The sequence below is a fragment of the Hoplias malabaricus genome, chromosome X1 (assembly GCF_029633855.1).
Source record: "Hoplias malabaricus isolate fHopMal1 chromosome X1, fHopMal1.hap1, whole genome shotgun sequence".
Classification (NCBI taxonomy): Eukaryota; Metazoa; Chordata; class Actinopteri; order Characiformes; family Erythrinidae; genus Hoplias; species Hoplias malabaricus.
The window spans coordinates 16264154-16290289 of NC_089818.1; the positions used below are offsets into that span (position 1 = coordinate 16264154).

The window sequence follows — 26136 nt, forward strand, 5'->3', positions numbered from 1 at the left end:
ACTGCAGTAATAGTCTCTACATTCTAGCAAGGCTAGATATCAGCTGCGATAGATATGAGCTGCGAAAGCATCATCCCAACATATTGGACAGTGATCCTCACTCCAGAAAGCACAGTTCCCCTCCAGCACAGCCCAATGCTGGGAGGCTTTACACCCCTCTAACTGACATATGGCATTGGGTATTATGACAGTAAACTCTCATCCTCGAGAAGTTACTGGAGTCTGAGGGGCGAGGCAGAAAACGTAAAGTGTACATCTGCAGACTGACGCGGTGAGGAGAGAGATGGGGAGAACAAAGGGGTCTCACAGAGGGGTCCATTCACAGGCTCCGTAAGCTCATTAATACAAGATGGGGCTCTTCATTCTGGGCCTCTAATCGAAGGCTTACTCTCTAAGCGTAATCGGCAATGTTGACTCAGACCAGCTGCTGGCTCAGGAATCAATGACAGAAGACCGTTGGTTAGAGACAGGATTCAGGAGCGATTGTTCAGATTACTGAGTCTTTCTCTTTCCCCAGCTGTGGTCAGTCCGCCGAGGTACGCCTAGTGTTTGTATAACGTAGGGTTTTTCTTTGTATATGAAACATAGTAACTCCAACTCATCCCGAAGGTATGGGATTATGCTACATCTCTCCAGAGAGCACAGTACCACTGCTCCACAGACCAGTGCTTGTGACTTTAAACCTGTCTAGTCAGCACTGGGCATTGAGCATGTGCAGCTTAGAACATCATATTTAATTTTAGTGGTTGAGGCTTTGACGTGTTTGTTATGTTTTGAGCTTTCTTTCTGCCACTGTATATATCTGTGTGCGTATGTGTGTGTGTGTGTGTCTTTCTGCATGTCTATATATGTGCGTTTACACATCCATCTTATATACAGCCACATTCAGTGCACCTTTATAGCATTTTATGTTTGTGTGATTGAATGCAGTGTGCAGTGTTCACTTTCCTAAATGTCACAGTGTGTTTCTCAATGTAAAAAGAAGTAAATGGTCCCCTCCTCCTCCAGGCCTGTGGGTACGGCAGGGATATTAGATGGAAATGTAGCATGTGTGTGTGTGTGTGTGTTGTATTATTTCAGCCTTATTGCTGGGGGCTGTCTGAGGCCTTTGTCTGACCATGTCCTGGAAGAGTCCAGAAAGGAGGGGCAGAGAAGGGGTGATGGGGGATGGTCAGATGGCAGAGGTTTGGCACGTTATTTCATGACGAATGGTGGCGGCAGGTGCCTCGCGCGCGTCCTACTTAACATAACAAAGGACTGAGCACTAATCCCGCAGCCAATAGGAAGGTGCAATGTTGTTAATTTAGGGTCAGATTATACACAATAGACAGGGGTTCACGCTACAGGATATTATCAGTGTGTGTGTGTTTATATTGTTTATTTTTCTGCATAAGTCAATAACCAACATCACTTTGCTGCAGTGCATACTGAGTGATCACGTCATGTGTTTTCACGCTGGCCGTTCACTGCTGAGTTTGAGGCTATTCCCCTGAGTTTCTGTAATGTAGGCCTTCTGGTTATTTATTGTCCACATATCCCCCCAACCCAAATCTTTCTTTCCTTGGGTTTTGATCCTCGCTTATTTTAGTCTCCTTTCTGTGTGTGTGTGTGTGTGTGTGTGTGTGTGTTTGTTTGCATTTGTGACCATCACAACTAATCAAATAAGAAATCAATCACTTTAATCAGATCATTACTCCCAGGCGTTAATTGCTAAAGAGGAGGAGGAGGACAAAAGGCAGATAAGATATGGCTTCATTGCTGAAATTTCAATTGCTTTCTATGAATAATTGGATTGTGTGTGTGTGTGTGTGTGTGTGTGTGTGTGTGTGTAACAGCTGTGACTGAATCCTATTCATAGCCAATGCGGGTCCTGATAGCAGTGTCAGGGTGTGTGTTTATTTGTTTGTTTATCTGTCCATCTATCTGTCTGTTGTTTGTATGTGATGAATGTGTATATTTACGAGCATCCAATACCTTTCAAATGAGTCGGCGTAGTTCTTTTAAAAATGAATTATGTGCACTTGATCTTACTAGTGTTTATGTATAGCAAAAGCCATCAAACCCTCACAGAAATGTTTCAAGGTCTAGTGAACTGCCTTCCCAAAAGAGAGCGCGTCGTTACTGCAGATAAGTGTGAAGTGCAAACCGCCTACGGAAGAAATGTTGGACGAGAAGGCAATAAAATGTAAATAATACACTACATGACTGAGTGACATTGCCATTGGATCTGGTGCTGGTCTTTCACAGGCAACTGTCAACAGAACCAATAGGAAAGTATTCCGTGTCATTGGCCTGCTTTATTCTGTTCTAATGAGTTCTTGAATTTTAAACAGGATCTTCCTCACGCTCTGTTTTGGTGACAGCTTCCCACTGAATTGCAGTAGCTGTCCGTCTTCTGAGGCCAGGTTTGAAGTGTGTGGAGCAGCTTGAGGACGAGACGTCTCTGGTGACTGTGATTTATTAATGTCCCCTGGAGCACAAGCTAAAAATTGTGAGCCTCATTGACTGCAGTTTACATCAGTATTTAGTAAGAAAACATATGCATTATTATTGTATTAAATTGTACTTATATTTGTACACTTCCAGTCCAACTATCTTTTATAGAAACATACATTTATGTTCTTTATTTTAATTGGTTCTCTCTGTGAAGTCTTTTTCCTGTATTTTCATTTCACTACAGTGTGCTATTTTAAATTATTTATTTTTTAAAGAATAGAATGTGATATCTTTACGGTCATTGGACGAGTACAGCAAACCCAGGGCTGAAGACTCTGTACCGGGTGTTATAAAATATAAGAAATAATAAAAGATACAAGAATAAATAACATAAAAACTCAATATACGTAGTGTTTATTGTTACTGTACACTGTACATTGCAGTATAATAAATCTGACCGCCGCATTACAACCATCCGTGGCAGTGAACACACTCATTGAAGCAACATTTGAGACATTTGGGGGTTGCCTTGCTCAAGGGCACGTATGCCGTGGATGTTGAGGGAGGATAATGTGTTGTTTTTTTCACTGCCATGCCCCTATTTTCCTGTCTGTGCCAAGGATCAACTTGGTGAACTTTTGATCCCAAGCTCAGCAGCAGAAATCAAAGACAGTAACGTGGACAGTTAGTTATTATCTAGTGCAGCCCTCATCACACATATATAAGTGATGGCATAAGTGGACATATATAAGTGACCATAACAGGTAGCAGGCCTTATCCAGTCACAATTAGTCAGTGTTTTGATCGAGATATAGAACATACATCAGTGAGTCTCCCCTGACCACACATGGTGCCCGCAGCCAAAGGAGGTTGAGGGTGAAGACATGCTTCCTCTGAGACATGAGGCCGATCCACTGCTTCTTTTCTAACTGCCGCTAACACAATGCCACTGATCAGCTTAATGCGAATGCAAACTGTCCAGATCTATCATATCAGCGGACAGATCCCTGCACTATTCTGAGCACTGATGGGAGGAGAGGAGAAGCCATCTTACCTATGCAGAGGGAGTGAGCCTCACTGAGCTTTCTAGGTCTCTCTGTCTCAGACGGATGAGGCATCACCGGGGATCGACCCAAAAATCACCTGATGATAGGGACAATGCCTACAGCACTGCTCCAGAATTTTTCATTTTACATTTAACAACGTCTCGAAGGTCCCTGAACACTTCAGTATGTTTTATTTGAACTTAACTTTAGCAGTTTTTGTCAGGAGTTTTGTTGTATGGAGTTTGCTTCTTTGGTCTGGCACTGGAGCTACGAGGCTAATGCTGCTAACAAAATATGAAAGCTCTGTCTTAGTGAGAAAAAAAAAAGATATGACATTAGTCACATAACTTTAGTGCACAGCCAAACAAGCACACTTTTGGCTGCACATTTCAGGCTAAGCCATAAATTGTGCACACTTGATATAGTCCATAAACTATAGCTTTAAAAACGTGGCATCTCCGGGTTAATATTTATGGATATTAGCTCACAGCGTCTCCAGTACATGCTAATAATGAACAGTGGCCTTTCCGTCTCTGTCTCCTTGTCCCTGTTGACTGTGATTTATTACAGGATTCTGGAGCATGGCTGGAGAGCTGGAACCTCCAGTGGCTGGACATTACAACATTATTTATGAGCCACTGCTTCACAACATGTATTGACCCTGCTGCTCTTTCCTTAACACAAAGAGGCAACAGTGGAAGCGCTAATAAACACACCTTGTGATTTTCTCAGTTTACTACCAAAGCTGTGTCCTGGGGGCTCCCAGTGGTGCAGTGGTCTAACCTTTGTTCACATCATCAGGAGATCATTTGTAATGCCTCAAGTAATTAAAGCCAGGAGACCTAGAATAGGCCACTCACCAGATAGGTCTCCCCAAATTCCTGGATGACCTAGATGGACTTCGTATTCGCAGTACACTAACAATAATGGTTCCTTGGGGGTTCCCAAGGGAGCAGTGATCTAAGCATTTCTATAATTAGGTAGAAATCGTTGGTTCAAACCCTGGTGATGCCTCAAACTGAGACTTAGACCTGATGGTGTACTCCTTAATCTCTCATTGTGCTACCCACTCTGGGTGTCTCTCGTGCTTTTGTGAGAGGACTGGGCAGTTGGCACTCTCCTTCAGAATGTTGAGCTGTCCAGTGGCGTTACATTAGCAGCAGCTTGAAAAGAAGTGTGGGTTGGCATCATAACTTGGAAGAAACACATTTGCCCTCACTCTCTCAAGACTGGGGGGCAATGTGTGCGACTACACTCTTAAAAATAAAGGTGCTACAAAAGATTATTTGAAGGATGCCAAAGAAGAACTACTTTTGGTTCCATTTTTGCTACTATGTATAAATTGGGTAAGAACCTTAAGGCCAAGATTCTTCACACCATTTAGGAAAGTGGTTCTTCTGTGGCATCGCTCAAAGTACCAATTGTAGCACCTTCATTTTTCTGTGTGTAGTAATGACTGCAGAGAAAATCTGGCAAAAAACGTGTGGAATGTTTTCTAGACACTTCTGCACAGAAACAGACCATGCTCTTTTGCTGTAGGCGGAACTGAAAAGGCTTCAGGAACTTTATGATCCATGTGGTTCTTATCATCTTTGGGAAGAGAACCAACAACACTTCTCTCCTCAAATGTGAGACCGCTAGGAAACCTACCCAAGAGCTCCACAACGAACCTTTACAACAATAAACTTCCCTGAGTCACAAAATGCAGATCCCTTCAGTGAAGATGAGGCTATCCATAGCTAATTAGCCCCCGTTTCCCACAGCAGCAGCCTCTACTCATGTGGGAAGGCATGGTCAGGAAGGATGGTAGATGATTATTTCCTGAACCCCAGGTCATCCAGTAGATATTCTGGTACCCTATCACTTCACTGCTGCATTGGGGGGTGGGGGTGGGGGGGGGGGGTTATACCCCTCTAGCCGACTTGTATCGTTGAGCCTGGCGACTTGAAGCTCTTCCAGACTGTTCCAAAGCGTCCCACAAACACACAACCACGTCCACAAAGTACTTGGAAAGGTAGTGTAGAATAGCGGTTGTAGCTATTGCAACAAGCAACGCAATCGCAACTAAGGCACTCGCAAGACAACTCCCCATTCACTGAGGTGTATTACCCTCATAACAACCTCCTGCAATGCCGCCCCCCTCCATTACTGCACGCGCTATGTATGTCTTGACTGTAATGCATTGTAACCCAACAATACTCACGAGACGACGCGCGAGCTGCCACAGTAGACGTGCAGACGTTGAGCATCCACAGCAAAGCCGTCCAAATCCGCCTCGCTCGCCGAAACCGTCCCATCTTCACTTTTATTCCAGTGTAAACAAAGGCGAGCGTGAGGGTGCGCAGTCGCACCCCTCCCTTCTCTGAGGGGACCCGCGAGACTGTGCGGATGGCGCGCGCTCCGGTTCCGCTCTCGCTGTTGTTATTGTTGTTGTTGATGTTGTGGAGGGATGCGAAGGCGGGCTGCGAGGCTGCACACGAGTCGCGAAAAGCTCCACTAGCTCTTTCAATTCAGCCGTCGGCCGCGAGCGCCACAGCGCCGGAACACGCGCATCGTTGCTGGGAGCTCGAGCTGCGCGCGCATTGTGCTCGGCGCCGCGGTCGCTGTCCTGGTGCTGAAGTTAATGAGCCGCTGATTCTTCATTCCTTACTCCTCCCCCAACCCCCTGCTCCAGCGATGGTACAGCCCACCACCAAACACACACGGGGAACGGGGGGGGTGGCGGGGTGGCAGAGAGAGAGAAGGAAGGGTGGAGAGACTAGAGAAGGAAAGGAGAAAGGATAGAGTGGGAGAATGTGAGGGGAGAGATATGGCTGGAGAACTGAAAAATTGGAGGAAAGATTTACAGAAGAGAAAAGCAAAATGATTGAAAGAAAAGGGGACAGAGCGAGAGAGTGAATAAATGTTGGAGAGACTAAGGAAAAGAGAGGAGAAAGGGGAGAGTGAGAGAGAATGTGGGGGAGAGGGATGGATAGAGTAAGAGAAGGAGAGATACGAAAAAAGAATCGAAAAATTGAGAGGGTAAGGGAAAGGTATAGAGAAGAAAGGGAATGCAAAAGGAGAGAGTAAAGGGAAGACAAGATAAAGGAAAAAGAAAGAAAGAAGAGAAGAAAAGGGAGAGTTAAAGAAAAGGAAAGAGGGTAGAGAGGGAGAGAGACGAAGAACAGAGAGTCTGTCCCACTGCTGACGTTTTACACATTGCTCTGAGGATTTGATTGTATTCAGCCATGTAAACATAAGTGGAGCCAGATGGATAACAATGGTTTATTGGATAGAGCTTTATCACTCCACTGCCCAGTGTTGGGGCATTTATATCCCTCTAACCGATGTTTGCCATTGGCTACATTGGATATAGTGAAATTATGGCTTATAGGCAGCTGTTCCAGTGTCCCATTTCAATTCGTGTCATGCTGTTCTATGGAGATTTTTGGGGCTGACCATTCTTCATGTTTCTTTTGTACAGTAGATTATTTTTAACAAGACGCCACTAGAGGGCGGAGTTTAACCACAATTCACTTATCACAGTTCACAGTGGTGGTGATAGGAAGTTAAATATCACAGAAAGTTACTACACTACACAATACACTGCCTGACGCCTGAGACACTGCTCTCCAAGAGCTCTGTGATAAAAAAAAAAATATATATATATATATATATATATATCACCACTCTGCTTTACCAGTCTGGGTGGGTTAACCTTTGTCTAATGGTCGGCTATCGGCCCAAGGAGCGTTTAAACTTACTGTTACGAGATGCCGTTGTGAGTGAAATAAAAATAAATGTCAAAGCTGACACAACTTAAGAGATTTTACAGGATTTCCTGGTGATCTCTGGCCAACCAGCACTCGACAGGGTTTACACGTCACGATTTAGTAGCTACTCAACTCGGTTGGAACTATAACCGAGCAGGGACTGAAAAAGTACCTGCTTCCAGGAACCAGCTACAAAATTTGGCCTGTGGAACAGCAAACGATTCGAGTCGTGTATAGGTTCCATGCAGTGGGAAAGCACCATATTATCAACATATTCACATTAAACCACTGTGAATGACGTACAGGTTCCATGACTGAATTGTGCAGAAATTCTGAAAAATAAGGTGGAAGTCCCCTCTGACATTTCTGCACATCTATGTGTTTATATATTGTACATACACTTTTTAATGAAGCAGGATTGAGTCTGTGAACTATGACAGTGTGAAAAGACTCATGGGAACTCTCCACTGTGTTCATTATTGAGATGTTATAGCAATGGTGTCATGACTGGAATACATTGGTAGGGTTTAATTACACAGAGGACAGTTTGTTGTGTATCTGCTATTCAAAATAGTCCAGGTGAGATGAGCCTAGAGGGTAGGTCTGCGACAGAGAGAGAGAGAGAGAGATAGAGAGAGAGAGAGAGAGAGATGTGTGGAGGTCTCTCTGTTGGACTCTGTTGTGTACTGTAAAGCCGTGTCTCTAAGCTGTGGGTTCCGCTCTCTTCTGCCCTGTTAACTCCATTCTTTCCAGCAGTGGAGGTCAGCATTTCTGACCAGCCTGTGCTACCATGATCCAAACGCCTTGTCTCTGAGAGCACAAGACTTCACTGACCTTTAAATCCTGAAGATTATTAAACCCAGAGAGAACATGGTGCAGAAAACGAGAAAAAATCTAACAAAATAAAGTGAAATGTGCTTAGGTTGTGAACTGTCTGCATCATTACACCACGGAGGCGTAAAACCCAGTCGTTAAGAGTGGCTTGGTTTTTATTAGTTATATTTGTTATAATTCTCATAATGGTGTACAGTGGTGGTGATGGTAACCAGACGTCTGAGTGTCTGAGACATGGAGGTGTACGTCATCGTACTAATCCGATACATTCAGGTTAAGGGGAAATCGTTGAAAAGGGATTGATTACTAAACTATCATTTTAATCACAAGGAAAGCACTGTCCATAACTCATTTTAACCGCTCCACACACTCCTAACTGTCAGAGGGGACACACAACGGCCCGGTTGTTCTTCCTCTGGGAATGTGATAATGGCTTTTAGTTACTGTCTCAAGCTGTAAATGTTTACACAGCCACAAACACCACAGCGTTCTGTCGATTTTATTTTTACGTTTATGTCTTATGGCCTGTGATGGACTGCTGCCCTGTCCAGGGTGAGTTCCTGAACTCACCATCACACTTAAAAATGATGGTTCTACAAGGGTTCTTTCTTAAAGAATGTGGTTCTGTATAGAACCTGGAACACTTGAAGAACCTTTAGACTGATTAAAGGGTTCTTCAGATTGATGGAGATTGTGCCATACGATTCAACACAGCGCTTTTATGGCACCAAAACGGTTCCTCTTTTGTTACAAGCTTGGCATCTTTCATGATACAAAGAACCCAGTTCCATGCACACTGCTGCCATTTAATCTGCCCTGTGCTCTTCCATCACAGTCTGGTTCGGAGCAGCCACTACATTTGACCAGACCCTACCTCCTGGACTTATATAATTCAAGAACCAAGAAAAGGGTGAAGAAAATCTGTGATAACTTTGTACAACCCACCCCCCATAGTCTGTATATGTTGCCTAAGAGTCTGTATGTTGTGTATGTTTACTGTGCATTGTCTCTAAACTATCAGCACTTTGTATTTATTCTAGAGAGAAATAACTTCTTTGTGTGTATCCACATAAATCTGATTCTAATTCTAATTCTACAAACGGTTCTTCAAGTGTTCCAGGTTCTACATAGAACAGTATTCTTTACTCAAAGAACCATTTTTATGAGTGATATGCCCCTAATCAGAATGAATTAGAATCACTTTATCGGCCACTGTACTTGCACTCAAAGGAGTTTGTTCTCTGCATTTAACCCAATCTGTGCAGTGAAACACACATTTACACAATAGTGAACACCAGGGGGCAGTGAGCACACATATCCGGAGCAGTAAACAGCCCTAGCTACGGCTCCTAGGGAGCAGTTGGGGGCTCTGTGCCTTGCTCAAGGGCACTATAGTCATGACTTGCCGGCTCTGGGGATTGAACCATCAACCTTCCGGTTATAAACCCAGTTCCCTTACCACCAGGCCCCGGCAGTTACCGAACATGACTGTAGAGTTCATTTTATTGTGTGTTTTACAGATGGCAGTAAGCACACACACACACACACACACACACACACAGTGGCAGTTAATGGCCAGTCTAATGATGTAACAAAAAGCCAACCTGCTCATTCAGCCCTTAACAAAAGATGCAAATGTGGGCAGTTAAACAAACATCCCAATGGCTTCTGGCTCCTCCAAAATCTACTGGGCACACACCCATACAGACACAAACACATTTGTAAGCCTTTGGCATTTTTTACAGACTGTCCAATCCCACTTAGGCCTCTGAAATCCTGGACTCCTTCCATCACGCTCTGTGGTAACCATGGAGACACACTGTTTTTCCCGCGTGGATTCAAGGGCCTGAGGGAAGTCTGCCAAATTCCCTTCTTGCTCTAAACTGCTGATCAGGCCACAGGAGTCTGCTTCATTAAGCCGGGGGAACCCCTGCCATAACCCCACCCACCTCCAGCACATCACCCAAAAACAAACAGATCACCACAATTCCCAAGAATCAGAGCAAATCCGCTGGGATTACAATGGTACACTGGACTTGTTCTCGAAAACGTAGACCTGCTGATCAAACGTCGTCAACCGGCACCTCTCAGCATGCTTCAAGACCATGAACAACACTTTACTCATCAAAGTACTGTCATCAAAATCAGACTGTACAGCTATCCTCTGACACCTCTGATCTTTTATATAGATGAACATTCATGATACACTGAAAGATCTCTGAAAGAAACCCTGACTGTCTCTCTCTCTTTCTCCCTCTCTCAATGAGGAGAGATGTCTAAACACACACACTAGTGCACTAAGGACAGTCAGCAAACACACACCCAGAGCGGTGGACAACCGTCCCAAAGCCTGGAGAGCAGGTGGTTAGGCACCTTGCTCAAGGGCATCTCACCTGAGGGAGGAGGCCTCACTGTTCTCTCACTCCCTCTGGCCCTATTTTTCCTGCACGTTGAGGGGATTGAATCAGAAACATTTCAGTCCCACGCCCATATTATTAACCCTTAAAAATAAAAATACGAAATTGTATAAATAGTTGGTTGTGTCTTATATAGTCCCCAAAAACCCAATATTTTCAGCTTTTTTTGGCTATTTCACATCCCCACAGAAAGCACTTGCCTCTCCATAGAGCACTAGTGCTGTGTAAATGCAGTACAATCCTCAGCTGAAGATAGTTTCCACAGAGAAAATGGAATGTAATGTCCCATTAAATCCACTTAAGGTCAGCTCCTGGTATGTTAGGATTGCGCTGATCTGCCAGTTTAAGCTTCTATCACACACATACACATTCACCTTGTTGGGCCCAGGGATTTATCAGAGTCATGTGAAGCCCCTGGACACAAATCTATTTGGAAAGCCACCACACTCCAAAAATTACTTGTAATAAGAGTCTTTAAAAACCCTGAAAAGTGATGTTTAAATTGTCTCTGCTTTTACGTTTTACTGTAAATTAAGTGGATGGTGGCCAAATTTATGGACAGTTTTACCTCCCAACAGATTCGTGCCCAGGAACCCAAGACTTTGGAGCTGTGAGGCAGAGACATGTCAGTATGCATTATTATGTCTATGGACAATAGATCAGTTTTGTCCAACCAACAGTGGCTGTAGATACAGGCTGTAAATAAGCTTCCTGTCACTGAAAAACAAAACAGAGGGAGCTGAAGTGATGAGTGAGTGTGATCTGCTGTTATAAACACAACGTCAGTCTCCATACTGCATGTCTGTCAGAAATGACCTATCTCTCTGTAGCTATTAGATCATAACCAAAGCCTCTACCGACTGGATATCTGACACATGCAGTTTACCTCAGGCACACCGTCAATTTACTGTCCCCTTTTTCAGTTAGCCGGCAGACTCCAGCACTCAAGGAGACACTGGACAGTTCAAGATTTTCCCAAACTGCAACGAGACAAGATACAACAGTCCAAAATAAAGAAAAATGAAGCAGAACCAGAATTCAAATATGGCACCTTGGCCATTTCAGGTGTTTATTTTCAAAATAAGGGCGGCACGGTGGCACAGCAGGTGGTGTCGCAGTCACACAGCTCCAGGGACCTGGAGGTTGTGGGTTCGATTCCCGCTCCGGGTGACTGTCTGTGAGGAGTTGGTGTGTTCTCCCTGTGTCCGCGTGGGTTTCCTCCGGGTGCTCCGGTTTCCACCCACGGTCCAAAAACACATGTTGGTAGGTGGATTGACGACTCAAATGTGTCCGTAGGTGTGAGTGTGTGTCTGTGTTGCCCTGTGAAGAACTGGCGCCCCCTCCAGGGTGTATTTGCTCCTTGTGCCCAATAATTCCAGGTAGGCTCTGGACCCACCGCGACCCTGAAGTGGTTACAGATAATGAATGAATTTTCTAAATGTTCTTTGGACTGATCCAACAGAAGAAACAGTATTGCAAGTTTTACATTCTGAGGTTAAGTACTCAGTAAAGAAACACATCCCAGCTGCATTCGTACATTAATGAATTGATTGATTGATTGTCTGTAATCGCTTATCCAGTTCAGGGTCGGGTTGTGTCCTGAGCCTACCTAGAATCACTGGACGCTAGGCAGGGACAGACCATGGACGTGGCGCCAGTCCTTCGCAGGGTGACACACACTTTATAAATGCGACCTGTTATTAAAGCTTACTAGAATATTATTATATTTTATTCATAAAGCCATATTAAAAATCGATTTTTATATGTTAAAGATATCAATATCAAAACATTAATGATATACTCTGTCAGTATGAAATGCAGGTGTGCAACTTAAATCACAAAAAGTTTAATATATATTCATTAAAAGTGTTTATCATAAATTATTTTAGACTAAAGAATGGAAAAAACAAAAAACCCAAAATGAAACCACCATGCCCCATGGCGGTTCATACCTTGTTTAGCCTTGGATGTTGAGGGAGGAGAAAGCACTGTTAGGACCTTGGTGATTCAACCAGCAACCTTTTAATCCGAAGACATTGAGGGGTTTAATTTGGGATTAACCCCTGTGTATTTCTCATGCTGTGATGTTTTGAAGCCTCTCTTCAAGAGGTACTATGGCCCCCTACTGGACTGGCATGATAATACAGCCATTTTCTTATTCGCCTGGACTGGGACATTTTCAAAAGGAGAGGAAAATATTTTTAAAAATAAATGGATGTGTTGCCTAAGTTCTTCATAGAAGCATTGAGACTGAACGTTGGTCCTGTAATGGTCAGTTCTGTCGACTAATCCAGCTTCCTGGAAGTACAGTTGACCCTGTGTGTTCTCATCCAAAAGCCCTGTAATGGAAATCCTGCTCAGCGTTAAAAGCATCGATTCAGTTCACGCGCCTGCAGCTACAACGAACACCGCCGGCTGTGGTGTGGTGTATGAAGTGATGAGCAGTTTATCACTGTCACACCAAACCCTCAAACTGTAATTCAATATCTTGAATCTTTTGACTGATGAAGAAACGTTTCTTTTCGTCTTCTGCTGGGTAAGGACCACGTAGTTCATAAGGTTAGAATCTGGACACATACTCATCCCTTATGGATGACCTCCCCTCCATCCATCACTGCCATTGTTTGTGTTGAACCCTTTCCTGAAATACTTTATTGACTGTTTCAGTTTTAAAAACTGCAGGACCTGAAGTCAAACAGTACATTTGGCCGAAGCCCTTGTGAAATAGGGCGTGAACAATGAGCTGTCGGACCTCAGATGACTCGCACCGTCTCTCTGTGTGAGGGACACACTCCTGTTTATCCATTAGATTTACTACCAGTGGTTCTGGATTGGGCTCCTCAAACCTCTGGGTCTTCTATATTTAAAAGATGACATATTATAAAGTGTTACCAACTAACAAATCACTTGTTCAGTGCATGCGCACATTCATTTCTGCATCTAGAGCCCACCAACACACACACTGTGAAACAACACCACTCAGGCTGTTTTCTGTGGGCTAAGTCAGTCCTGTCCAATCACAGCGCTGGCCCATCTTTATGTAAGAGCGCAAAGGAAGTTAAAACGGAGCAAAACAGACAAAATGAGTTTGGAGGAATACGCGCACTGAGTGAAAACTGAGAAAACATAAACAGAGAAGAAAGAGAACTGAGCAAAAATGGCTAAAAGGAGTCAAAGCATCTGCTCCTCATCTCTCACTGCTGTGCGCTCAGGACTGGGTGAACAGGGAGTGGCTAGTTTTCATTTAAAGGAACAGGAGCTAGGCTAGCCATTTTGAATATTGGTGTTTAGTAAAGAACGCAAGCATTTTTGCTTTAAAACTGCAGTGTTCCCAAGACATGGAATCAGACAGACAGGGTTTATGACATCACATACCTAAGGAGCCAGTCTTGTCAATGTGCAGGGTGGGTGTTTTGAGGGCAGCAGAGAGGTAGATGGAGATAAAAGAGGGTGGGTGGGGGGCTAAGTGAATATTTATAGATCTGGGCATCGTGAGAGAAGTTACATTTAAAGTTCTATTATGGAAAGAATATATTGATGGGCAGAGATGAGTGTACAGGGGGTAAATCGATTACCATTTGGGGGTCTTTTAAATGGAGATCACAACATTTCCACAGGCTTTAATCTGTCATGTAGAGGCAGTTCTTGACTGTGGGGCAGTAGGAGGCTCCAGCAAGTGGGTGGGCATCAGGAGGGAGTTATAAATCCAGGCTGAATCGGAGTGGTCAGTGTGTAGCTCAGAGCTAGACACCTCCACGCTTCTAAACAGAGGAAACACGCTAGTAACTGTGGATAAAGTGACCGTTAAGTTTAGTACAGGCTCCGAAAGGCAGTGGCCATGCCCCGGTTCTCTTCCACGATCTCCTCTTACCGCAAGCGTTTCGGAGAGGAGCGCAGCCGCCTGTTCTCCTCGCCGCAGCGCGCGCGCACGTCCCACGCGCCGCAGTTACACGCCATCCATAGCAGCAGGGCGCGCGTGCACGTTCCCGTGCCCGTGGCCTTGTCCGGGCCCTCGCCGGACTTCAGGCTGAGCGATGCCGTGAACGCAGAGTTCCGCGCCACGCGCACCGACGAGCGCGCGCAACTGCAGACGCTCAACGAGCGCTTCGCGAGCTACATAGAAAAGGTGCGCGCGGCCGAGCAGCGGAACCGCGTGCTGAGCGCCGAGCTCGAGCACCTTAAACGCGGACAGGGGGCCTCGCGCACCGCGCACGTCTACGAGGAGGAGGTGAGTGGGCTTCGCGCGCACATGGACGAGCTGAGCGCGGAGAAGGCGCGCGCAGAGGTGACCAGGGACAACCTCATGCAGGACGTTGAGAGACTGCGAGAGAAGTGAGTGGATGGGGTTAATTTGGGTTTATATGATATATTTAACGTATATTTAAAAACATTTCCAGGTAGTTGCAGTGGTTGCAATGTTGCTTGCTATGTGCATCTATGTGGTTGCTGTGGTTTCCAAGGTAGCTGTTAAGTTTTGGCTGTTGTTGCCATAATGGTTGCTATAGTAACGGTGTGGTTGCTGTGGCTTCCAAGGTGTGAGTTAAGTATCTTTGTTTACCAAGGTGTTTTTTGTAGTAACTAAGTGGGTGTTATAGTTTCTAAAGTGGTAGCTGGATTGTTGCTATTTTGCCAAGCTACTTGTTATGGTATCTATGTGGTTGATAGGGTGCTCATGTGGTTGTTCTGATTTCCATCATGGCAGGTAAATTGTTGCTCTCTATAGAAACTACATGGTTGCTGTGGTTTCCAGTGTGGTAGCTAGCTTTTGCAACATAGTCAAGGTGCTTGCCATGGTATTTGTTTGGTTGCTATGGCTTCCATATTGTAGAAAGATCGTTGCTACATTGCCAAGGTGGTTGCTATGGTATCTATATGGTAGCAGGGTTTTCCGTATACATTTACATACTTGCTTACGTGATTTCTATGGTTTTCAAAATGATAGCTAAGTTGTTGCTATGGTTGCCAATGTGGTAGCTATGGTATCTATGTGGTTGTTGTAGTTTGGGGACCTACATCTTTGGACACGCTCACCCAGTCACTCACAATCACTATCGTACTTCTTCATGTTTAGGAACATAGATGCCGTTCAGTGCTTCACATCAAAGCTGCATTCTTGTTTGGTTAATATTGCAGTTGCTAACATTTTAAATCTGTTATCACAAAGCTGTGACGTGGCCTTCTCTGATTGTTTACAGGCTTCAGGATGAGATTCTACAAAGAGAAGAAGCTGAGAGCAGCATGAAGGGCTTCAGACAGGTACCAGTCCAGAGGCTGTTACAGAATCAGTGTGTATTTCTTGGAAGAATGGATTTCTGAAGCTGCACATTGCTCTGTATTCTATGTCACACCCATAAAAGGATATCTGGGTAGCAGCTGTTTTTGAGAAAAATGAATGGTGCTGTTTTGTGGGTTTTTTAAATTCTGAACCATACTCAATATTCTCTACGTTAATTAAAATGTTCAGCAAAAACGCTAACCTTTCTAAACACTGAACTGACATCATAAGACAGGCAGCTTCACCAGAATACTCCACACAGACTATATCTTGGAGGTGGTGGTAGCTTGTGTGTTATAGAATAGTGTTTCAGTGCAGTTGCTAACATGAGCATGACACCAAGCATTAAATATCAACATGACTTCAAAGGTTCATGGTCCAATGTTCCTGCTCATTTTAACCCTCTGTGATCTAAAGTCCTTTAAGTGTACTTGCTCTGTATATGTTTAGTGAACTGTTCAGAAGTTCATCTCGCAGCAAACAAAGGTCATTCTGCCCTAAAGCTGAAAGTCTGAATCTGATTTTAGAAACTCTTCACTCTCATTTGAAAATGAGAGTTCACTAAACAATGCAGACCAACACACAAATCCACCAGTTACACCCGGTCAGAGACAGATGACCTATATCTCATGTATCTTAACTTCCCTTGTAGCCTGATAACTCCAGATGTGAGCCACATGATCTGGAGATAAGGTGGATTGGAAAGGGCTGACTCTACAGATTCAGGAACCCTCAGAGGAGTAATATACTGTAATTAACTCTATTTTGACCCACAACTCATTGAAACAAGCAAAACTGTGCCTGGCATTTAACCCATTCAGGGAAGTGAACACAAACACTGTGGGATAGGTGCCTTACTTGAAGAAGCCCAGCAATGAATGTTGAGGGAGGAGACAGTGCTGTTCCTTCACCCCCAATATTTCCTGATAGTCCACATCAAACCTTCTGTCTCAAACTAGTTTCTTTAGGCATTAGGCCAGGTTCCGACAGAGATCAAGTTTAGAAACTCAGAAATCCATGAAATATAGTACAGTGCATTATGTCCTGTATCATTATTATGTTTTAATTATTTATACAGTATTTGACACCTACGATTGTGGGAAAACACTGTTTTCTCTCTGGTTTGTTTACGTTAAGAAGCTCTGAGTCTTTTAAGGTGGAACAGTGTGTTTGAGGGAAAAACAACTGTTGTTTGCATGTGGCTGACGTTTAACTTGTCTGTAAGTTTATATTCACTGTTTGAATTACTACAGAAACACATTTGTAACTGGAGTTGTTTAGTTTTGCAGCACATTTGGTAATGCACTTTTCCCATCTCTCAAGTTTGGAGTCATTTCCACCTTAACTGATCTGAAACAGTGAAAGTAAGTCAAAATCACCAACCAATGGAGGAGGAATAGAGCAATATCCTCATCTCAGTTTGTGCTTTTCAACGTTTGGAGTTCTTCATTGTCTAAAAACTCCAGACGCCTCTTCCATGGGCAGAGAGAGCCCCTTGTGGGGCTTTGTAAAACATGATACACGGGTTCTGAGCACACAAACAGACTAGCAGCTAGCAAATAAAAAGAAAATTAAAGGAAAATCATGAACTTCGCTTTTTACATTTACACAAATATAAATTAATTCATCCATCCATTATCTGTAAGCACTTATCCAATTCAGGGTCGCGGTGGGTCCAGAGCCTACCTGGAATCATTGGGCGCAAGGCGGGAATACACCCTGGAGGGGGCGCCAGTCCTTTACAGGGCAACACAGACACACACACATTCACTCACACCTACGGACACTTTTGAGTCGCCAATCCACCTACCAACGTGTGTTTTTGGACTGTGGGAGGAAACCTGAGCACCCGGAGGAAACCCACGCAGACACTGAGAACACAGCACACTCCTCATAGACAGTCACCCGGAGCGGGGATCGAACCCACAACCTCCAGGCCCCTGGAGCCGTGTGACTATGACACTACCTGCTGCACCACCGTGCCGCCCCCCAAATATAAATCATGACTAAAATTTTAACCTAAATTTTAAAAAATGTTACTGTGACCATTCCATAAATGAAAAATTCAGACACCTTCTCTGGTCCAAAATCTTTCCACTGATTCTCCATATCACAGGGGCACTGTGCCCCTAACTCTCATAATGTGGAAGGGATAACTGTATTAACAAGAATCCTTGGGTAAAACCCCTAACAATACATACACTTACATCTGTAACAGCTGTATGTCGTCCTGGATGAGACAAAGTGCCAAAGCCCATAAACTAAACTTAAAAGGTCTGTAAGAACTCTTCAAGATGAACTGGGGCTCATTAGTTTTGACGCTGATGAACCCTGACTGTGGTGTTAGGGGATGATTTCAGAGATTCCGCTGTTGGCAGTGAGCTCAGCTGTTTTGGACACAGAAGCGGTGATGTGGATCGGCGGTCATCACACTTGAAAAGGCGAGCAGAATTACGCATGTGTGTAGCCATGTATTTAGCTCTTTGTCAGGACCCTCGCCAAACGTATTCCAAATTCGAATCAATCATTTATAAATACATCCCACTTTTGCTGCAGTGGCAGCTTCTACACTTCTTGGAAGGCTTTAGACTAGATATTGGGACATTGCTGTGTGTATTTGATTGCAGCCAGTCAAGAAAACTTTAGTGAGGTCAGGTATATGCTGAAAGTCAGTGTCTACAGCAGGAGCACCTCCAAATAACTGAATTCACTTATTATCAAAGGTGTCTACAAACGTTTGTACAGATGCAGCTTGACCGGTGGCATACTGTGAATATCAGCAAATATCTGTGTAAACAAACAAACACAACAACCAGGCACCTGCACCTGCACCACACACACACACACACACACACACACACACACACCCGCATGTGTTTTGAGATAAAATGATAACATCTGTACAGGAACTTCTGCAGCTGTAAGTGGAATATTGAGCAATTATAGACAAACATTAAAAAGGACATGTAACACTTTTCCAAATTTTCCAACAGTGAACACAGTTTCTTAATGAAACATCTGTGACCACAAGGATCAAACCCCACAGCAGTGTTCGCCTCCTGTTTCAGAGCGGCCAGTCTCAGAATGATCAGCAGATGCTCCACAGCCCTAAATTGAGTCAGACTACAAATCTAGTGGAGTGAAGAATACTGTACAGATACAGACTTTTTTGGGCTTTCAGACAGACATCTGTTTTGAGACAGACTGCTTTGACTTAAAGCCTGATGCTATGTGTCAGAGTTAATATTGTTTTAGGGCACAGCCGAGACTAGGCAGATTTTTGGAGGCCTGAATGTGTGTTTGGACATTGTTTTGTAGGACTGGACAGAATTCTTTCACATTGCACTGCAGTTAGAGCTTGATACCATGTGTCAGACAGAGGCAGAATGTTCTCACACAGTATCTGGGTTCTCTTAAACATTTCAGGCCTAGTTGGACTGGATCATCAGGGCAGGGAACGGCAGGCTGGCTGCTGCAGGGTCACTGGACTGAATGGCTGGCTTTGTCTGTGGCATTAGAGCCGGGAAAAGCTGTTTCACCACTGATTCCCGTGTGCCCTGAAAAAGCAAACCGTTGTGGCGCTATTGGATGCCAAAGCTGAGAAAGTGTGTGTGTGTGTCTACCAGGAATATATCACATTGTGGTGACTTTACACACTCACGTTGTGAGGACTTTAAATCCTTGTGGGGACATCCAGCTGGTCCCCACAGCGTAAATCATTACAATTTAAGGTGAAGACGTTTTAAAATTGGGTTTAAGCTACTTATACTTTTGTGTTTATAAAGGAATTATAAAGGGAACAGTGTCTGTGATTGCTCCAACAGGACGTGGACAATGCTGCACTTGCCCGAATGGATCTGGAGCGGAAAGTGAGCTCTCTACAGGACGAGATTGCCTTCCTGAAGAAGCTCCATGAGGAGGTCGGAAGTGTTGTACTACATCACACTTTGGTCCATTTAACATTTTCTCACCCAGCAGTGTCTGCTCTCTTATAGCTGCGTAACAAACACGCTATGAAATTGTGTCGCTCTAAAGCGTGTTCACACATCTCAGTGTGAAAAATGAATGATTCTGGCCAGAGTCCCCACATCCAGGTTGTAATATTCATTCACTGGACACTTTATTAGACATCTAGCTAGTGTACACTTAGAGACTGTACTCCATTTTATAGCCCCACCGTCATAATATCTGGACCACAGTAGCTCTGTGTTTAGTAATAGACCAGTGACGAATGAGGTAGCGGGGGATTGATACATTTGCTCACAGATGGGCTACATTTCTTTATTTTACACCAATGCAGTGGACATTTAGTGGACGGTGTTATTTATAAAGTGGTCAGTGAATTGCAGTACAGGTTTCTATTGAACTAGAAGATAAATATAAAGTACCTTGTGTTCTCTCCTCTCTCTGATGATTCTTTAGGAAATTGCTGAGCTGCAGGTTCAGATCCAACAACAGTCACAGGTGGATCTGGAAGTGGTTAAGCCCGACCTGACCTCTGCCCTCAGGGATGTCCGGCTGCAGTACGAGAACCTGGCCACCAAGAACATCCAGGATTCTGAGGAGTGGTACAAGTCTAAGGTGCCGACCACAAGGCTTAGGTTTTCCATGTGCAGACCAAGTGTTTATTTTAATCTTGGCACCAATCTTGCGTTTACGATGGAAAAGTTTGCTTTCTCAGCAAATCAGTGCTTCTTTTGGCCAGCCCCCATATCTCTCTCTCTCTCTCTCTCTCTCTCTCTCTCAAACTAGCTCCATCCTGCAGGCAAAAAACTGCTGATTTCAAACCCTGGTTAATTAACACAACAGATGACCATATGTCCGAGGCCTTGAGGCCTGATCTGAGTTGCTGCAACAGAAAGGGTCTGTGGGTTTGATGAGCAGCAGCACAGTATAAACACAAGGCACTTAAGCTGGACGCTTTAATCTCATTACTGCTCGCGACTGTCTGCTTCTCTCTTCTGACCTCTCACAGAGTTCAACAGAACTACACCCGAGGTTCTTGTCACAGACCTCTCATGACTTAAATCTCAAAAACAGGTCTTTAAAAGAGATCAAATTTGACTTAGTTTCCATATATGGACCGAAAAGTCAACATAATTTAGCAGTGCTTTTGGCCAGCAATTATTAATTGCATATAAATCTAATAACTCATTAATTAATGCTCAGTTCCTGCTGTAAAGTTATCATTATTAAGATAAACCAACTTATTCATATGGAACAAGTATCATTTTTTAAAACCTAATTTTAAAGAGGCTTAAAATATTCTCTCAAGTTCAAGATTATAATGATTTTTTTTATAATAAGTGAATGAATTTAAACTAATTATATTAAAGGAAAATAATGTTTTTAAGCTTCAGCATATCTGTTTTTCAATCATAACATTTTAGGAGCTGTGTATTATGTTATATCTGCAATATATCTGAATATAATTCCTATGAGCTGACAGCCTGGTTTTGTTCCTCTTATCGTCTGTATATCGAGTTCATAGATCTCAGGTTTTCATTACTTGTCCGTGCTGTGTGTGGATTTATAGTTTGCGGATTTGACTGAAGCTGCTAACAGGAATAATGAAGCTCTGCGTGCGGCCAAGCAGGAGGTCAGTGAATACCGCCGCCAGGTCCAGGCTCTGACCTGTGACGTGGACGCCCTCAAGGGGACAGTAAGTGTATTGCATGTAGCACCTTAAACACAGGAATCTCGTGGAAATTAGGCATTTCACACCAATTCAGGGCTCCACAAACCAACACAACATAATCATACGTAGCAATATATATATCTGGATATTTCTCAATTTCTTTGGCACTCTTGCTGTTTCACAACACATCCCACAAGCCAAGAATTAGCATTAGCATTTTCATAAACACTAGTTGACCCAGGAAAAGTAAAAATGTTTTTTTTCTGAACACGTTAATACAGATGCTAATATGTTTTTCCTGCTTACTGACTCCTTGTTGTTGGATAAACAGACTTAGATCAAGCTTGTGTCTGGTTAGAATTGACCTATAAGCAGTCACTTAGGTCACCACACCACAGGATGCCAACTATGTATTTGTATTTTTAATGTATTTAAATACATTGGTCCCATAGTAAGTTCTAATATATATTATAAGATACTTTTTAATTTTGTGGTGTCCCAGTGGGATGTCGCTTAGTGCCCAGTTCACACAGTTAGTCAGGTGTTTTTTTGTTTTTTTTTAAATGTGGGAAGACACATGAGTAGAACACACAAAACTCTTCACAGACCTAAGTGACATAAGGAGAGGATCAAATCCAGCTGTGGAGTGTCATGGTGGTGGAGTGCCACTATGTGGGCCCCTATCTCTTGCTCTAACATATACAGGGGTTGGACAATGAAATTGAAACACCTGGTTTTAGACCACAATTATTTATTAGTATGGTGTAGGGCCACCTTTTGCGGCCAATACAGCGTCAGTTCGTCTTGGGTACGACATGTACAAGTCCTGCACAGTGGTCAGAGGGATTTTAAGCCATTCTTCTTGCAGGATAGTAGCCAGGTCACTACGTGATGCTGGTGGAGGAAAACGTTTCCTGACTCGCTCCTCCAAAACACCCCAAAGTGGCCCAATAATATTTAGATCTGGTGACTGTGCAGGCCATGGGAGATGTTCAACTTCACTTTCATGTTCATCAAACCAGTCTTTCACCAGTCTTGCTGTGTGTATTGGTGCACTGTCGTCCTGATACACGGCACCACCTTCAGGACACAATGTTTGAACCATTGCATTCACATGGTCCTCCAGAATGGTTCAGTAGTCCTTGGCAGTGACGCGCCCATCTAGCACAAGTATTGGGCCAAGGGAATGCCATGATACAGCAGCCCAAACCATCACTGATCCACCCCCATGCTTCACTCTAGGCATGCAACAGTCTTGGTGGTACGCTTCTTTGGGGCTTCTCCACACTGTAACTCTCCCGGATGTGGCGAAAACAGTAAAGGTGGACTCATCAGAGAACAATACATGTTTCACATTGTCCACAGCCCAAGATTTGCGCTCCTTGCACCATTGAAACCGACGTTTGGCATTGGCATGAGTGACCAAAGGTTTGGCACAGATGCACCAGCAAGACGTGCACCAACAATTTGTCCTCTTTTGAACTCTGGTATGTCACCCATAATGTTGTGTGCATTGCAATATTTTACCCTCTGCTAATTAACCCTTCACACGCTGCTCTTACTGGTGCAATGTGCAATTAATGAAGATTGGCCACCAGCCTGGTCCAATTTAGCCATGAAACCTCCCACACTAAAATGACAGGTGTTTCAGTTTCATTGTCCAACCCCTGTAGATTAGCAGAACATGCTAATTAAAGATAAATTGGCCTTTTTGCAAATAGACACTGTAAAGAATTTCTTCTCAGTATTTTTCTTGCTCTAATTGACTTTTTTTAGGACTCATTTTTAGACGGAGAGAAAATGATATTTTTCAGTGCACAATCCTAGAATTAGGTTTGGGAATCAATACAGCCTACAATATAACTAGGTTACCTCACTCTTTCCCTCTGTTTGTAGAACGAGTCTCTGGAGCGCCAGATGAGAGAGATGGAAGAGAACTTCGGAAATGAGTCCTCAGGTTACCTGGAAACCATAAGCCATCTAGAAGAGGACATCCAAAACATGAAGGAAGAGATGGCCTGCCACCTGCGGGATTACCAGGATCTGCTCAATGTCAAAATGGCACTGGACATCGAGATTGCTACCTACAGGAAGCTCCTGGAAGGGGAAGAATGCAGGTGAGTGAAGACCTCATGTTAACACCTTAGGCCTGTCACAAAAAAATTCTTCTATTTAGCTCTAGTTTATCAATACTAATAAAAAAGCTATAACTGATGTAAACATTCATGCAATGTCTGTAACCACTTATCCAGGTCAGGGTCACAGTGGCTCTGTAGCCTGGAATCATTGGGTGCAAGGCAGGAACACACCCTGGAGGGGGCGCCAGTCCTTCACAGGATGACACACACACACACAGACACAGACCTATAGACACTTTTGAGTCACCAATCCACCTACCAATGTGTGTTTTTGGACTGTGGGAGGAAACCGGAGCACCCGGAGGAAACCCACGCAGACACAGGGAGAACACACCAAACTCCTCACAGACTCCTCAACACCCGGAGCGGGAATTGAACCCACAACCTCCAGGTCCCTGGAGCTGTGTGACTGCGACACTGCCGTGCCGCCCCTGATGTAAACACAGTTATTTTAATATGTTAATAAATTCAGAAGACAGAAGGATTGGGTAATATGGCAAAATAATATCATGATACAAATTTAAATATATCCTTTCAAAATAGGTGGTTCTATATTGGTGTAAAGGTCTATTTTGGTGGCTGTATTTTATAATCTATACTCTTGTTCTTGTAGAATTTCAACCACTGTGCCGGACTTTTCAACCCTAACTTTAAGAGGTGAGTGTACGCGTGTACGTCTGTTATGTCTTTAGATGTTAATACCTTATATGACTTGTAACTCACTCACTCACTCACTCATGTTTAGCAAATTGCTCCACAAAAGGCAATATTAAGTGCTTTGCATCAATGACACTTTGTTGTTGTTTATTACCAAAGAGAACCATTGGTGGAAAATTTTTCCCACAGAAACCATGACGGAGTCCAGGCCCATGACTGAAACTACAGTAACCAAGAAGGTGCTGATTAGGACCATAGAGACCAAAGATGGTCAGGTGGGTTTTAGCCCACTAAGTACATGTAAAACATTTCAACTAGAGCACAATATTTTAGTCAGTAAACCTCAAGCACACAGTGATCTAGCTTTAAACCAGTTATAATAATGCCCAGATATGGATTAGCACTCTGTACTGGGTGAACCCCTTACTGCCAAATGCAGTCCTTCAGGTGGACAGTCGTTCCAGTTTGAGAGTATGCTATGTGCATTTGTCTACCGCTTCTCGCCAGTGTGTGTGTGGATTGATTGTTAAATGGAATTACAGTATGTGTTGATTGTAAAATTATGGTCAATATTCCCTCCCAGCAAATGTCCAAAACTCAAGATGTGGGCTTGGTCTCACAGTGGTGCTTGACGTCACGGCTTTTGGTTAATGCCACATTTTCAGAACAAGTAATACCCACTGGTTTAAATGACCATAGGAAGAATGACCATAAACTGCTCCATCTTTAAAATGTAGGATTTCTGTATCAGCTTTCCTTATTTTGGAGTAAGACAATTTGTCATCACTCTCACATCTCTCAGGAACTGGATGTCAGATGCAGTTTGATTGGTTTAAGTGTATGAAGCTATTGCCATTTTAACTGGATTAGCTGTTTGTAGTTTGTTTTATTGTCCTTTACCTTTATTTGTTCTTATGAATTTATTACAATTTGTTCATCGATCCTGATACAACAGTCACTCGATTCAGGTCTGAAGTGATATCCTTCATTTTGTGATGCTCATACTGTAACAGTACATTTGCAAACAGCTTTTCTACAAGTTAATACTCTATAATTCACTGTAAAAGCCATGTCCATATGCTTCCTTTATTGCTAAATGCACTGCAATAATATCTGTGTTAGTGTGCAGACACATCACATACAGAGCCCAATTTGTTTAAACCAGATTTTAAACAGATTCATACAGAAATTAGATCATGATCAAAGTAACACTGAGAGTTAAGTTATTAGCTGCTAGCAGTAGATAGCTGATTTCTTTTGCCACAATATTCAAGCATTGTTAGTCTTTTGACCTTTCTATGGTTCTCATAAACCTCTTCTTGGCTTAACTTGATATTCTACAGGTGATTAATGAATCTACGCAGAACCATGAAGATATGGAGTGACCAGAAACTGGCCCCAGTGGACCTCACACCTCGGTCAGACTCGCCCAGCAAAACAACAACAACTGAATCACTTACACTCCCTATAGACCTTCAGACACAGCTGCCACCCCTCAGTGAACACGAACCATAGCTTTCCACTGCCTTTTCAGCCATAGAGAACTCTTACTTCCACTGTCTAGATGATGAAGTTACAGTAATGGACAGCAATAGCAATAGCGGCCAGCTGAGGCCTATTTCAGTGTTTATTTACTTATTTACTGTTTAGTTCAGAATAGCCCTGCTTTTTGCCACAGAATCCACAGAATATTTTCAGTAATTATTTGCACCAATAAAATTTGTGGAGGATGGAGACATTGATGTATGTTCTTTCATTGTCAGATAATGTTTGGTTTATGTGGGTTACTGAGAGATCAAGAGGAGATTTAAATGAATACTCCAGTGTATCCATCTCTCACTCCTCATTACTCACTAGCAGCTCAACACAGAATCACTCTATTTTACACACAGACAGCCAGTAGTGTCGTAGGTAATCTGAGAACGACTATGAGGGAAATGTAA

The 26136-nt window shown here is 43.4% G+C and overlaps 2 protein-coding genes across 2 annotated transcripts in view; one reads left to right on the forward strand and one right to left on the reverse strand.

The window, feature by feature from the left end:
* Positions 1-6025, reverse strand: part of LOC136675663 (contactin-associated protein-like 2) — a 45767-nt gene extending 39742 nt beyond the window's left edge. Inside the window, exon 1 of the mRNA XM_066652353.1 lies at positions 5686-6025. Within this exon, the coding sequence (XP_066508450.1) occupies positions 5686-5779 (94 nt within the window). The 5' untranslated portion in view covers positions 5780-6025. The remainder of the gene's footprint in view (positions 1-5685) is intronic.
* Positions 6026-14323: 8298 nt separating this feature from the next.
* LOC136675772 (vimentin-like) lies at positions 14324-25861 on the forward strand. Its single transcript, XM_066652519.1, has 9 exons — positions 14324-14817; positions 15681-15741; positions 19585-19680; positions 20183-20341; positions 21297-21422; positions 23295-23515; positions 24150-24193; positions 24383-24468; positions 25537-25861. The coding sequence occupies exons 1-9, from the start codon at positions 14324-14326 to the stop codon at positions 25576-25578; spliced, it is 1329 nt and encodes a 442-aa protein (XP_066508616.1). The 3' UTR covers positions 25579-25861.
* Positions 25862-26136: the final 275 nt, after the last annotated feature.

What these genes read in the sequence shown, in the direction of transcription:
- LOC136675772 (XM_066652519.1), top strand. Translation starts at nt 14,324, where the DNA reads ATGCCCCGGTTCTCTTCCACGATCTCCTCTTACCGCAAGCGTTTCGGA. An exon ending in AGGAGTGGTACAAGTCTAAG is followed by an intron (nt 20,342 to 21,296) that starts GTGCCGACCACA and finishes GTGGATTTATAG; the next exon opens with TTTGCGGATTTGACTGAAGC. An exon ending in TAGAGACCAAAGATGGTCAG is followed by an intron (nt 24,469 to 25,536) that starts GTGGGTTTTAGC and finishes GATATTCTACAG; the next exon opens with GTGATTAATGAATCTACGCA.